The following is a 14,191-nucleotide window of genomic DNA, read 5'->3' on the forward strand; positions in this document are numbered from 1 at the left end:
TAAAATCTTGGATTATATGCTGTACTCTAAATATTAATTAAGGTGATAATCTTGTGGACATATCAGCAGAACTGTAATTATGGTTAGCAGTTTAAATAATGTTTTATTGAAAAGTTGCTTAACAAATTTAAAAGCTTTTGTGGTTTTTAGATGGCACCCAACTCACTACTCTTGCACTATTTTATAAGTGTTGACTCATAATTGCATTTTTGTGTTGACACATACTTGACCCTGATCTTAGTTTAGTTTGACATTTTTGTATGTCTGTAACTTGTAAATGAAATGTAAAATTTTATTTCTGGTTGCTAGTTTAATTTCCACATTTAGGTGCTGATTTTACAAGTGAAATGTAAAAATAAGTGGATATGTAGCTGCAAACAGTCCAGTAGTACTACATTTTTGACAGATAAAATGTTTGATATCAGGATTATTTTCATCAGTTTAGTAGCTGAAACATGAATTTCATTGTGGAAAGCTCCTGCACATGCTAATAGTAAAAGACTTGGATGTGAAATTCAGCCATTTTCTCTTTAGTTTTCACCCAGAACAAACTTTTTTTTTTAGCCAAAATCACAAGCCGAATGGCAAAACTTTTAATGATAAGTACCAATGAATGGGTCCTAGATGTCAAACTGATGCTACATTATACTTTTATTTTACATTTGTTGTGGGATATTCTGCGTGTGTGTGTCTGTGAAATAACTGGTGCGCAGAATGCAGTATCCTTAGTATAAAACATACTGAAGAGTCATTCAGAGTTCTAGCAACTTGGTTCTCAAAAGAGGCAGAAATATTCTTTCCTCTTTTGTTGTCAGTGTGAATCTTTATTACATCTGTTTTTTGTGTATGCATAATCATAACTGACTTCTGTAGTTTTGTTGTGAAAGATGGCATCATTATAATTTCACTCTGAATGGTGTTTCATGTTAACATGTTAATTAGTTTAAATACAGAAGAAAAAGCATCATTGCAACTCTAGACAAATAGTATATTATGATTCCTGGGGCTTCATATTTGTTCTTGTCTTTTTTTTTTAAATCATCCTGTTTGCTTTCTGGTGCAGATATGACCTAACAGAATGGAAATGATTGAATGCTTTTTACTTAAAGCACACTATTTTAAATATCTTTTTACTTAAGTTTTGCTGTTAAGGAAAACTCACATACTGTAGATGTGATCTTAATTGAGGGTTTGTATTGTGAATGTTTTATTACACTGCTTAATAATATTTTTGGAGTAACTGTGGTATGTTTTGTTGTAGCAGAAAAAGAAAACTAAGGCATTCAATCCTCCAACCCGTAGAAACTGGGAAAGTAATTACTTTGGGATGCCCCTACAGGATCTGGTTACACCTGAGAAGCCTATACCACTGTTTGTTGAAAAATGTGTGGAATTTATTGAAGATACAGGTAGGATAGAAGTATTGTTGGAAGAAAGATTTTTACCCTTTTCAGCGAGGAATGTGTGTCTTTCCTTTAGTTGTGAAATTGGTTTTATAATTTGACGTTGACATACAAGTACATATTAGTATAATTTTAAGATTGTTTACTGTAAGATAAAAATACACTTCAGGAATATCAAGTATGTTTAGATCATATGCTTAAAATGACTGGTTTTATGGGTATTTACACACACAATTTTTAAATATAGCCACTGCAGCTCTTTAAATAAGTGGCTAGCTTCATTTTTAATGTCAGTAGAATTATTTAGAACTTTAACACAATGGCACCATGATTGTCGCTAATATATTTTGCATAATCATATATTAAAAAAACTCAGTCCACATTTTTCAGGTGGCGAAAACAATTTCTTGATTTTAATGAGTGCAATTTGTTCAATAAAATCCTTTCTACCAACTTAAATTTTCTTTTTAAATTGACAAAATAATGCTCTTCTTAGTAGTTCTCTTATGATATTTAACATTTTTCATGTAGAAATTACTGTTCATGCAGTACATTGAAAGAAAAATAATTTGATTGTGTAGTCCAGTTTAACACTTCTGAGAATTCTCTAATAGTGAAAAATATTTGAAGACAGTATATGCATGCACATTCTGTAATACAACATAACACACATACTTAATCTGTTTTGTATTTTTTTTTAGGCCGGTGGAAGTATCATACTAAGATGTTACTGATTCATATTGGCCAGCATTCTTATCCCCCTGTAGCATCCCATTGATCGTAGGGTGACAAAGTATATCTATTGCTAGTAAAATGAAACTGGATATTTTTATCAGTAATACAAATGCTGTTTAGTATGTGCTATTGTAATGTTTCTAAGAGAGCTACTACAGGTGATATGACTAATAGTCATCACCATGGAGAAGTTCCATCTGTTATACGTGGCATTGTTATGATGTACATACATTAGATGAACTGATCAGCCTTTGACCTTTTGTAGCATCAGAGAATTAAGAAACTGAATTGTCTGTCTCTAACACTTTTCTTTCATGGCTTCCATGCCTGAAGGCAAGAGCTGGTGTTTGACCCCCACCCCAAAAAAGAGAGAGAGAGAAGGCACTGTATAACAGTAGTCTACTTGATGTTGGCTTGCAAATGTTACCAGAGTATGGCAAATGAATATGTTTGGTGGTGGTGAATCCATTGCCCAAATCAAAAATGTTCTCTTAAAAATGGGAATAAAATGTTCTAAGTTAAAATAAGGTTTCAGAGTAGCAGCCGTGTTAGTCTGTATCTGCAAAAAGAAAAGGAGTACTTGTGGCACCTAATTTGTTACTCTAAGGTGCCACAAGTACTCCTTTTTTGAAATTAAAATAACTTTTTTATCAACAGATATTTTAGAAAAATTAATTTTTAGAAAGTCTACAGATAGGTAATATGCAATCTTATCTAAATAAACTCTTGCATATTCATAGGTCTTTCAGCTGTCAAATGAGAAATTGGACGCTTAATTTTGTGAGAGCACTTTCAATTCTCTGAGAAAAGTTAATTTAAAAAAATTGATAAAAATAACATCCTAATACCTGGAGTATTCAAACTATAATTGTTATCAAACATAGGGGATGAAAATATGACTTCTGCTTTGGGCGGGGAGGGGAGGGAAGGGAAAGCTCTAATGATTTGGAAAGTGGGTTACTCTTCCTTTTATGACAGGTTTCAGAGTAGCAGCCGTGTTAGTCTGTATCCGCAAAAAGAAAAGGAGGACTTGTGGCGCCTTAGAGACTAAGAAATTTATTTGAGCATAAGCTTTCGTGAGCTACAGCTCACTTTCAATCAGCTGGAAAAGACTTGCCATCTTTATGTTCTCAGCCAGTAACCTGCCCTCACTAACCAATCCCTTTTCTGCCTTTGAAGGGATCATATATTTTAGTCAGTCTCTGGGCTTGTGGTGGCCTCTCAAAAGAGGAGACTCAGAAAGTGCTGATGTGGATTGGGCATTCAGTTGGTTGCAGATATTCTACAGGAAGCAGCATTTGATTTGGCCATATCTGTTCTACTGATAGCATCCTAAATTTCAGAAGTATGTTATGGATTGGGTTCCAGAAGGCTTAGTTCTGTCTCACTGCCACCCGCTTTGAAAGGAAATGTGTTTGGGGATGTCCTGGATCAAAAGCTATTTCCTCCCAGTAAAAAAAAAAAAAGGGGGGGGGGAATATCTATCCTTTCCCCACTCAGGCAATAGTCCTTCCTTTTGTCATTCCTCTTACAGACCCTGGAGCAGATCTTTGTTCTAGATCTGGGCTGGGATAGGGGGTTGGGTTTGGGAGTAGGCGCAGGCTCTGGGCTGGGGTTGCGGGGTTCGGAGTGTGGGAGGGGGCTCCAGTGCACAGAGACATCCAAATCTTTGTTTGCCATGGTGCTCTTTTGACATGCTTTTCAAAACTGTCCTCACGTAGTGGGAGTTTGGCCAGTGACTTGTCCTTTTTGATGACTAGATTGAGGCACGAGCAATTCAGATCTCTGTGGGTCTCCTTTTCTTTTTCGCTCTGGTCATACAGCACTCCTACCAACTTCCTTGCTGCAGAAATTGCAGCTTGTCTGTCAGTCTTTCCCAGCTTGGCAGGACTCTGAAGTGATAAGCTACATTTGTTTTAACAGCATTAAACACAGATCCCTTCCCCCCCGCCCCCCCATACCAAATAGGGATGACAGTCACATCCTGTTAATGCGTGTACAGCAGGAAGTACGTTGCAGAAGTCAGGAGTGAGTGCATCACAAATTGCATGCACAGATATGAAATGAAGCTTGTCAGTTGTGCTGATAGTGGTGACTGTTACAGTCCATATATCTGTGTTCAATTTTTTAAAAGAATGAACAGCAAGGAGTAAAACATCTGTCATGTGACCTAATTACTACGGTTCCTTTGACACCAAGAGGCCCAAAACCCATATTGGCATATACAGCATGCAGAAACATCCTTCTGTCTGCTTCCTCTTAAGTACAGTAACTCCCCACTTAACATCCTCTAGCTTAATGTTGTTTCAATCTTACATCGCTGCTCAGTTACAGAACATGTTCCATTTAGAGTTGTGCAATGCTTCACTAGAACATCATTTGGCTGCCTACTTTGTCCACAGCTGACAGCCCCCCTATCCACTCCCCTACGCCCCCCGCGTCCCCACAGTGCCTCCTGCCCTCCGGCAGACCCTGTGGATCAACGCCTCCCCCCTCCTCCTGCCCATGGCAATCGGCTGGCTTGTGGCATTCAGGAGGGAGGGGGGAGGAGCGAGGACTCAGCGCGCAGGCTCCCCCTCCCTTCCTTGCCTCCCAAATGCTGCAAACTAGCTGATTGCCGCGGGCAGGAGGAAGGGGGGAGGCTGCGTGCTGAGTCCTTGCTCCTTCCCCCACCCTCCTGCCCCCTGACTGTCGCGAGCCAACTGATTGCTGCAGGCAGGAGGGAGGGGGGAGGAGTGAGGATGCAACATGTGGAGTAAAGGGGGAAGGTGCGGGGGAGAAGAGGCGGGTTAAGGTTGGGGGCTTGGGGAAAGGGGTAGAGTGGGCGGGCTGAGGGTTGAGCCCCCTGCCCCTGGTGCTTGCAGAGTCAGGGAAGCTGCTGCTGCGCAACGTGCTTCTCCTAGCCTACAGCACCTTCAGCCTCCTTGCTTGCCTCATTGTCTCCAGTGCCAGTGGGCTGTGCCTGTGTGGGGTAAGGCGGGGGCATCACCCAACTATAGTACTGTACTGTATGGCCAAAAAAAATTTCACTGGAACCTAATCCCCCCATTTACATTCCTTCTTATGGGGAAATTGGATTCGCTTAACGTTGTTTCACTTAGTCACATTTTTCAGGAACATAACTACAACATTAAGTGAGGAGTTACTGTACTGTATAAGTCTTGGGCTTCTTCAGCACTTTTGCTGGTGGTGGACTTTGCTACTTAATAACAGGGAAAGTGTCCATCAGGAAGGAGTGGTTTTGTATTGGGTGTGCTCCTTCACTCTCAGGTGCATTTGGAACCCTATATTAACTGGGGAATTTTACAGGTGACTGCTTGTTGAATGTCAAAGGGTGTCCATGGAGGCACAGAGCATCCACCAATCACTTGCTATTGCTTGCAGCTTAACCTTATATCCTGTCTTGTGCTGTCTTTCTGCATTTTTTAGAGATACTATTGTCATATCTTTCAAAGACTTGGATTACAGAATTAATCCTTTTAGGACACGCATAAAATGCTCAGCAGCCAATTCATCGAAATTGTGGAGTTTGTCTCCAGCCATCATTGGTATGATGGCCATGGCATCGCTTATGTACACTGTGGATTATTTTCTTGTGGGTTTTTAGCTCATGGATTCTTTCAGCTTAAACTCCTAGTTGATGCCCTAATTTAGCTCTGTCTGACATAATCACCCAACAGGATTATGTGCCTAAGAACAGTTCCCATTGAAACATCTTTGTCTTGCTAAGGACAGGGCTCTTTGGAAGCAATTTCTGGACTGATAGCTACTGTGATTCTCCTTCCCTTGCCAGACTTCAAATTTGGTCTTCTTGGCCACGTCAGCAGATGTTTTGATGACAGATTTTCTTGACTGAGCTGAAGAAGCTAGATGTCCCATCAGAATCAAGTGTACTTCTCACCAATCTCTCCACTTGTTCTTCACCAACATCTGCTGTTGTTAGTAGAGTCTCTTGTATATCTGATGTTACATGCAGTCTGGTAGATATGCTGATATTCACTTCTAGATGTGATTCAGGATCAATGGGTTTGTCAGATTGTTAATGACATGGTTGGTAAGAGCTGTAACATGCTTTGCATCCCTCTTCAGTTCAGAGAACTATAGAATCATAGAATATCAGGGTTGGAAGGGACCTCAGGAGGTCATCTAGTCCAACCCCCTGCTCAAAGCAGGACCAATCCCCAACTAAATCATCCCAGCCAGGGCTTTGTCAAGCCTGACCTTAAAAACTTCTAAGGAAGAAGATTCCACCACCTCCCTAGGTAACGCATTCCAGTGCTTCACCACCCTCCTTGTGAAAAGGTTTTTCCTAATATCCAACTAAACCTCGCCCACTGCAACTTGAGACCATTACTCCTCGTTCTGTTATCTGCTACCACTGAGAACAGTCTAGATCCATCCTCTTTGGAACCCCCTTTCAGGTAGTTGAAAGCACATATCAAATCCCTCCTCTTTCTTCTTTTCTGCAGACTAAACAATCCCAGTTCCCTCAGCCTCTCCTCATAAGTCATGTGTTCCAATCCCCTAATCGTTTTTATTGCTCTCCGCTGGACTCTTTCCAATTTTTCCACATCCTTCTTGTAGTGTGGGGCCCAAAACTGGACACAGTCCTCCAGATGAGGCCTCACCTATGTTGAATAGAGGGGAACGATCATATCCCTCGATCTGCTGGCAATGCCCCTACATGTACATCCCAAAATGCCATTGGCCTTTTTGGCAACAATGGCACACTGTTGACTCATATCCAGCTTCTTGTTCACTGTAACCCCTAGGTCCTTTTCTGCTGAACTGCTGCCTAGCCATTCGTTCCTTAGTCTGTAGCGGTGCATGGGATTCTTCCGTCCTAAGTGCAGGATTCTGCACTTGTCCTTGTTGAACCTCAACAGATTTCTTTTGGCCCAATCCTCTAATTTTGTCTAGGGCCCTCTCTATCCTATCCCTATCCTCCAGCGTATCTACCTCTCCTCCCAGCTTAGTGTCATCTGCAAACTTGCTGAGCGTGCAATCCACGCCATCCTCCAGATCGTTAATGAGGATATTGAACAAAACCGGCCCCAGGACCGACCCTTGGAGCACTCCACTTGATACCGGCTGCCAGTCAGACACTGAGCCATTGATCACTACATGTTGAGCCAGACGATCTAGCCAGCTTTCTATCCACTTTACAGGCCATTCATCCAATCCATACTACTTTAACTTGCTGGCAAGAATACTATGGGAAACCGTGTCAAAAGCTTTGCTAAAGTCAAGGAACAACACATCCACTGCTTTCCCCTCATCCACAGAGCCAGTTATGTCATCATAGAAGGCAATTAGATTAGTCAGGCATGACTTGCCCTTGGTGAATCCATTCTGACTGTTCGTGATCACTTTCCTCTCCTCTAAGTGCTTCAGAATTGATTACTTGAGGACCTGCTCCATGATTTTTCCAGGGTATGAGGTGAGGTTGACTGACCTGTAGTTCCCAGGATCCTCCTTCTTCCCTCTTTAAAAGATGGGCACTACATTAGCCTTTTTCCAGTCGACCGGGACCTCCCCCGATCGTCATGAGTTTTCAAAGGTAATGGCCAATGGCTCTGCGATCACATCCGCCAACTCCTTTAGCACTCTCGGATGCAGCGCATCCGGCCCCGTGGACTTGTGCTTGTCCAGCTTTTCTAAATAGTCTCGAACCACTTCTTTCTCCACAGAGGGCTGGTCACCTCCTCCCCTTGCTGTGCTGCCCAGTGCAGTAATCTGGGAGCTGACCTTGTTCTTGAAGACAGAGGGAAAAAAAGCATTGAGTACATTAGCTTTTTCCACATCCTCTGTCACTAGGTTGCCTCCCTCATTCAGTAAGGGGCCCACACTTTCCTTGACTCTCTTCTTGTTGCTAACATACCTGAAGAAACCCTTCTTGTTACTCTTAACATCTCTTGCTTGCTGAAACTCCAGGTGTGAGTTGGCTTTCTTGATTTCACTCCTGCATCCCCAAGCAATATTTTTATACTCTTCCCTGGTCATTTGTCCAATCTTCCACTTCTTGTAAGCTTCTTTTTTGTGTTTAAGATCAGCAAGGATTTCAGTGTTAAGGCAAGCTGGTTGCCTGCCATGTTTACTATTCTTTCTACACATCGGGATGGTTTGTCCCTGTAACCTCAATAAGGATTCTTTAAAATACAGCCAGCTCTACTGGACTCCTTTCCCCCTCATGTTATTCTCCCAGGGGATCCTGCCCAGCAGTTCCCTGAGGGAGTCAAAGTCTGCCTTTCTGAAGTCCAGGGTCCGTATTCTGCTGCTCTCCTTTTTTCTCTGTGTCAGGATCCTGAACTCGACCATCTCATGGTCACTGCCGCCCAGGTTCCCATCCACTTTTGCTTCCCCTACTAATTCTTCCCAGTTTGTGAGCAGCAGGTCAAGAAGAGCTCTGCCCCTAGTTGGTTCCTCCAGCTCTTGCACCAGGAAATTGTCCCCTACACTTTCCAAAAACTTCCTGGATTGTCTGTGCACTGCTGTATTGCTCTCCCAGCAGATATCAGGGTGATTGAAGTCTCCCAGGAGAACCAGGGCCTGCCATCTAGTAACTTCTGTGAGTTGCCGGAAGAAAGCCTCGTCCACCTCATCCCCCTGGTCTGGTGGTCTGTAGCAGACTCCCACCACGACATCACCCTTGTTGCTCACGCTTGTAAACTTAATCCAGAGACTGTCAGGTTTTTCTGCAGTTTCATACTTGAGCTCTGAGCAGTCATACTGCTCCCTTACATACAATGCAACTCCCCCACCTTTTCTGCCCTGCCTGTCCTTCCTGAACAGTTTATATCCATCCATGACAGTACTCCAGTCATGTGAATTATCCCACCAAGTCTCTGTTTTTCCAGTGACATCATAATTCCTTGACTGTGCCAGAACTTCCAGTTCTCCATGCTTGTTTCACAGGCTTCTTCCATTTGTGTATAGGCACTTGAGATAACTTGCTGTTTGTCCTGCTTTCTTAGTATGAGGCAGGAGCCCTCTCGCACTCTCCTGCTCGTGCTTCCTCCCATGTCCCCACTTACCTCAGGGCTTTGGTCTCCTTCCCCCGGTGAACCTAGTTTAAAGCCTTCCTCACTAGGTTAGTCAGCCTGCTTGCGAAGATGCTCTTCCCTCTCTTTGTTAGGTGGAGCCTAGCACTCCTCCTTCTTGGAACACCATCCCATGGTCAAAGAATCCAAAGCCTTCTCTCCGACACCACCTGTGTAGCCATTCGTTGACTTTCACAATTCGACGGTCTCTACACAGGCCTTTTCCTTCCACTGGGAGGATGGACAAGAACACCACTTGCGCCTCAAACTCCTTTATTCTTTTTCCCAGAGCTACGTAGTCTGCAGTGATCCGCTTAAGGTCATTCTTGGCAGTATCATTGGTGCCCACGTGGAGAAGCAGGAAGGGGTAGCGATCCGAGGGCTTGATGAGTCTCGGCAGTCTCTCCATCACATCGTGAACATTTGTGAACTTTGTCTTCACTACTTCTTGTTGGGCCACTTCTTTCTCTATTATGAATAGCTTTTGCATATTCATACTATGAAGCTGTGTATTGTCATGCATAACACTAATACTGACCTGTGCATAAGTGACACAGAATTAAAGAGCTAGTCTCTAGAATATTTCAAAATCCTAGTAGTGCATGCACAGGCTGTTACAAATTAAAACCTTGTACTAAGGCTATGTCTGCACTACTGCAGTAAGTCAACGTACGCTACGCAACTCCAGGTACATGAATAACGTAGCTGGAGTTGACGTACCTTAGGTCGAGTTACCGCGGAGTCTACACCGCAGGGGGTCAACAGGAGAAAATCTCCCCTCGACTTAACTTACTCTTCTCGTCAGGGGTAGAGAACGGGGTCAACTGGAGAGTGATATGCAGTCGATTTGGCGGGTTTTAGTAGGCCCGCTATGTGGACCGCCTGTGGATCGATCTCATTGTGTCGATCCCTGCCGTAGTGTAGGCATGCCTTAAGAAGACTAGAGGATGCATTTATGAACAAAAGCTTACAAATCGAGAAGCATTACGTTCGGAATTTACATACATTTATATCTGCCAGCTATGCTATGCGAGCTATGAGAACGCATGCTCCTGGTGCATAACCTTTAGTTTGAGGCTGATCTGGTCAGCAATGTTCAGTTGCAAATATAGAAAACTGTTATAATCACTTGTGAAATACTTCAACAATTAAGAATATGCAATGTGCAAATATTTCATGTTAATATGTTGCAAAATGTTATTTGTTATTTTTGACACATGCTAAACAGTTTAATCTTTTTCGGGGGACAGGGAGGGAAACCCTTGACCATTCAAAACCACTAAAAATCTCTTAATATGCTGTCATTTGGGAGCTTTGACCAATAAATACCACATTAAGGTGTTGAGATTAATGTAATCGGTAATAACTATAGTCAGTAGTCATGTTGCAATGTTTCTGGAACTGTGTGGAAAAAAAAAGACCCTTTCTTATTATGGGTACCATTGTTTCACCTCGCCTATTGGCACCACTTGGCAGCTCCACATCAGATCTCATCTAAACATACAGAAAATAAACTTTCAAATCCTATATGATGTGGGTGTGTATATGGTGGGTATATTAAATTCCAAAAATATGGCCCTTTTTGGATAATTGCCACACTTCTACTGAGGTAAGGAAGGGACTTAACATGTTAGGATCCTGCAGTTTTATCTACATAGGTGAAAAATCAAGGACGTCCCACTCTCTCAAAGTTCTGGAAAGTGGGCATGTTAGCTTAACTGAAACTGCATTTAGCAGAAAAGTATAGTCTACTGTAGTATCTCTGTAAGGTGGAAACAGATAGGTAAATTGTATGTACGGTTCTTAACATTTTTATCTCCCAGTCTGACTACACAGTGTGCTAAAATTATGCTCTACTTATTAACCTTCCTTTGTATAGGAAAACTTATGTGTTTATATGAGAATCTCATCAGATCTAGTTTATCCTGGGCTAAAACATTGTTATTATACAAACTGGTAGCTGTTAAAGTGGAGGAGAAAATTCTTAAGATCTTCATTAGAGAACTGCAAATTCATAGTTTCTCTGTTAGAGTTCACTGTTACAAATGTTCACGTTGACTTCTAGTTATAATTACAGTATTCTTAGATGTGAAAGTTTTCAAACCATTGGCCTATCCAGGAAAAGGACCACTTCTTTACTGCCAGTGGCTGACAGGTCTGATTCTCTCCTCAGATCAGCACGTAGGCTGAAGATTGACTGCAAGGTTTAGTAGACCTTCCTACTAAAAGGAAGCTTTTACATAAAAATGAATAAATTTTCGTAACATTTGTAGTTGCTAAAAGTTGACAGTACTATTGCAGGAAAGCTTGGATTAAGTGAGTTTTGCACTTAGCTCTGAATTCTGCTAATGCTGGTTATTCTTATTTCATCTGGCAGTGAGTTCCATTGTCTTGATTTGGCTCCCATGAAAGTTCTGTTCTTGCAGTCATAAGTTTGCCATATAGATCAACAGTTTCATTGTACCAGTGTCGCTGTCATGGGAGGTTGTCGTGGACAGAGAAGCATTCTGTCACGTAGGACTCTGAAAATCTTGACAATAGTCTTGAACCAGTCTGTGTGTCACTGGGGAGTCAGTGCAGAAAATGGCAAGGTGAGGTAATATATTCCTGGCAGTCTGTGTTTCTGAGCAGGCAGGGTGGTCTGTTCTGAATCTCTGCATGGGACTTCATTCCTAATACAGAATTACAAGAATTGGTTAGATTTTCTCCCACATAAATTCTGCAATGCAGTTTTATATTGTCAATACAAAAGTAGGTGGAACATTGAAAAATTTAGGAAAAGCATATTAACAAAACAAGTACTATTTGGATTATACTCCTTTGTGTATTTAGTTAAAATCTTTATTTTAAACGTGTTTGAGGCTGATCCAGAATTTCCAATGTACTGCTCCAAATGTGCCAGAAAGCAAGTGATTTTGCTTCATTGTACCTTGGGCATTGCTTAAGAGTCCCGCTTGTCACACCCCAACTGAAAGACTTCCTGCCCCAGATGTATCAGGATACACCAGTCTTCCTGTGTGGATCATGACACTATTATATATTCTTTGTATTACATCAGTGCCTAGCAGCCCTAATTGGCATTGGGTTACACTAGATGTAACCTCTGGACCAGGAAACTTAACTGTTTATATAGACAAGACAAAGAGTGGGAGAAAAGTATGATTAACCCATTTTACAGATTGTGAGTTTTTAGGTGTAGAAAGAAAAGGAGTACTAGTGGCACCTTAGAGACTAACCAATGTATTTGAGCATAAGCTTTCGTGAGCTACAGCTCACTTCATCAGATGTAGCTCACGAAAGCTTATGCTCAAATACATTGGTTAGTCTCTTAGGTGCCACTAGTACTCCTTTTCTTTTTGTGAATCTGGACTAACATGGCTGCTACTCTGAAACCTGTCTTTAGGTGTAGAGAGATTGACGTGTTGAAGGTCGCAGGAAATCTGCAGTGGACATGGAAAATTAACCAAGAATTTTCTGAGTAACAGTCCAGTGCTTTTAATCCTGGAATATCAGGGTTGGAAGGGACCTTAGGAGGTCATCTAGTCCAACTCCCTGCTCAAAGCAGGACCAATCCCCAATTTTTTCCCAGATCCCTAAATAGCCTCTTCAAAGATTGAACTCACAGCTCTGGGTTTAGCAGGCCAATGCTCAAACCACTGAGCTATCCCTCCCTCACAAGGCTGTATCATTTCTCTCATTGTTGAGGAAGGAAAAGATTTGTCTGATTCAGCAGGTGTTATACAATTGTTGGGTTTCATAGCTGTAACAGTATTAGGAGTCATGGGCATATCTACCTATGAGGCAGTCTCAGTGGTCCCATGCTGCATGGCTTTCATGTTTTAGTTATATAATTGAACTAAAATAATATAAATACATACAACTGAAGGCTAAGATACTGAAAGCCATTTGGCCATATGTGAATCTAATTGTCATTAGTAGGAAAACTGCCTTTCTTTCATTTTCAGAGGTGTGGGAGCACGCCCATGACCTTTTCCTCCCCCCCCCCACCCCACTGTTTAGCATACCACTAACCAATAGTTGTCAGCTATTATACGTTATTCTTGTTTAATTCTGTTTTCCTCCTTCCTCTCTTTAGGTTCAAACTTCCAAGTACAGAACGTATTTAGTATTAGCGTTGAGGAGTCCTAGTATAGCACTGAGCTTTTGAAATGACTGAAGAGAGATTGAAAATAGGCAGGGTGGATTTGATTTAAATTAAGTTGATTTAAATCATGGTTTAAATCACTAGTCAGGAAGACTCGATTTAATCATGGATTTCTACATAAAAGTGCATTCTTGTTGGTGGTTATAATCTTAATACATATTCTTCACAACTCAAAGATAGATGTAGGTTTCATTTTTAGAAGGTACAGATTATACATTTTTAAAGTGATTGATTTTGAAAACTTTTCAGATTAGTTTTACAGCTGTATCAGAAAATGAATGATTGTTTGCTTATTTCATTTACCAAAGGTAACTGAAGCAGATATTTATGGAGTCACTGGGAGGTGATCTCTAATTCAACAGGTTAATCATTTACTATTTGGAGGATTTTCTTGCCATGCTGTATTAGGAGGCAAACATCACCAGACAGCCATTTACATTGCTTTATTTAACTAAAACAACAACGTTAAGTATTCTGGATTTTTTTCTTCAACCGCAAACATATAATATTTTATCAAAACAAGCATATGAATTTTTGAATTTAGTTAAACATTTAAGTTTTTTAAAATCAGATTTGTTTTTGTTAAACTTGTTTTTAACTAAAATAGTTAAATGAAATATTTAAAAAAAAACAGCAAAAATTAAATAGACTACGTCAGCCACGTCAACATGAGAAACTTAAAATATTGGCTTCTGCAGCTAACTCAGTCATCTTCACTTCATTTTCCTGTTTGTTCATAATCTGGAAAAGAAAAACAAGCTTTCCTGCTTTTTCAGGTCCCAAAGGATTTCTCAATTTGGAATGAATTAGTCCAAAAGAAGAAAATATTCTTTCTATACTGGCAGAAG

The 14,191-nt window shown here is 41.1% G+C and overlaps 1 protein-coding gene across 7 annotated transcripts in view; it reads left to right on the plus strand.

Annotated features, from left to right (window-relative positions):
• ARHGAP5 (Rho GTPase activating protein 5) overlaps positions 1-14,191 on the plus strand; it is an 80,214-nt gene that overhangs the window by 24,384 nt on the left and 41,639 nt on the right. For 4 of the 7 annotated variants that reach the window (XM_037900575.2, XM_043548396.1, XM_043548395.1 and 1 more), the window contains one exon: positions 1,262-1,409. The exons of 1 other annotated variant lie outside the window; for it this stretch is intronic. In XM_037900575.2, the coding sequence (XP_037756503.1) occupies positions 1,262-1,409 (148 nt within the window). Of the gene's footprint in view, positions 1-1,261; positions 1,497-1,582; positions 1,868-14,191 lie in introns of those variants that run through there. 2 more of the 7 variants (XM_043548397.1, XM_037900576.2) reach the window with 2 other exon arrangements.

Source organism: Chelonia mydas, chromosome 6, assembly GCF_015237465.2.
Source record: "Chelonia mydas isolate rCheMyd1 chromosome 6, rCheMyd1.pri.v2, whole genome shotgun sequence".
NCBI classification, from domain to species: Eukaryota; Metazoa; Chordata; order Testudines; family Cheloniidae; genus Chelonia; species Chelonia mydas.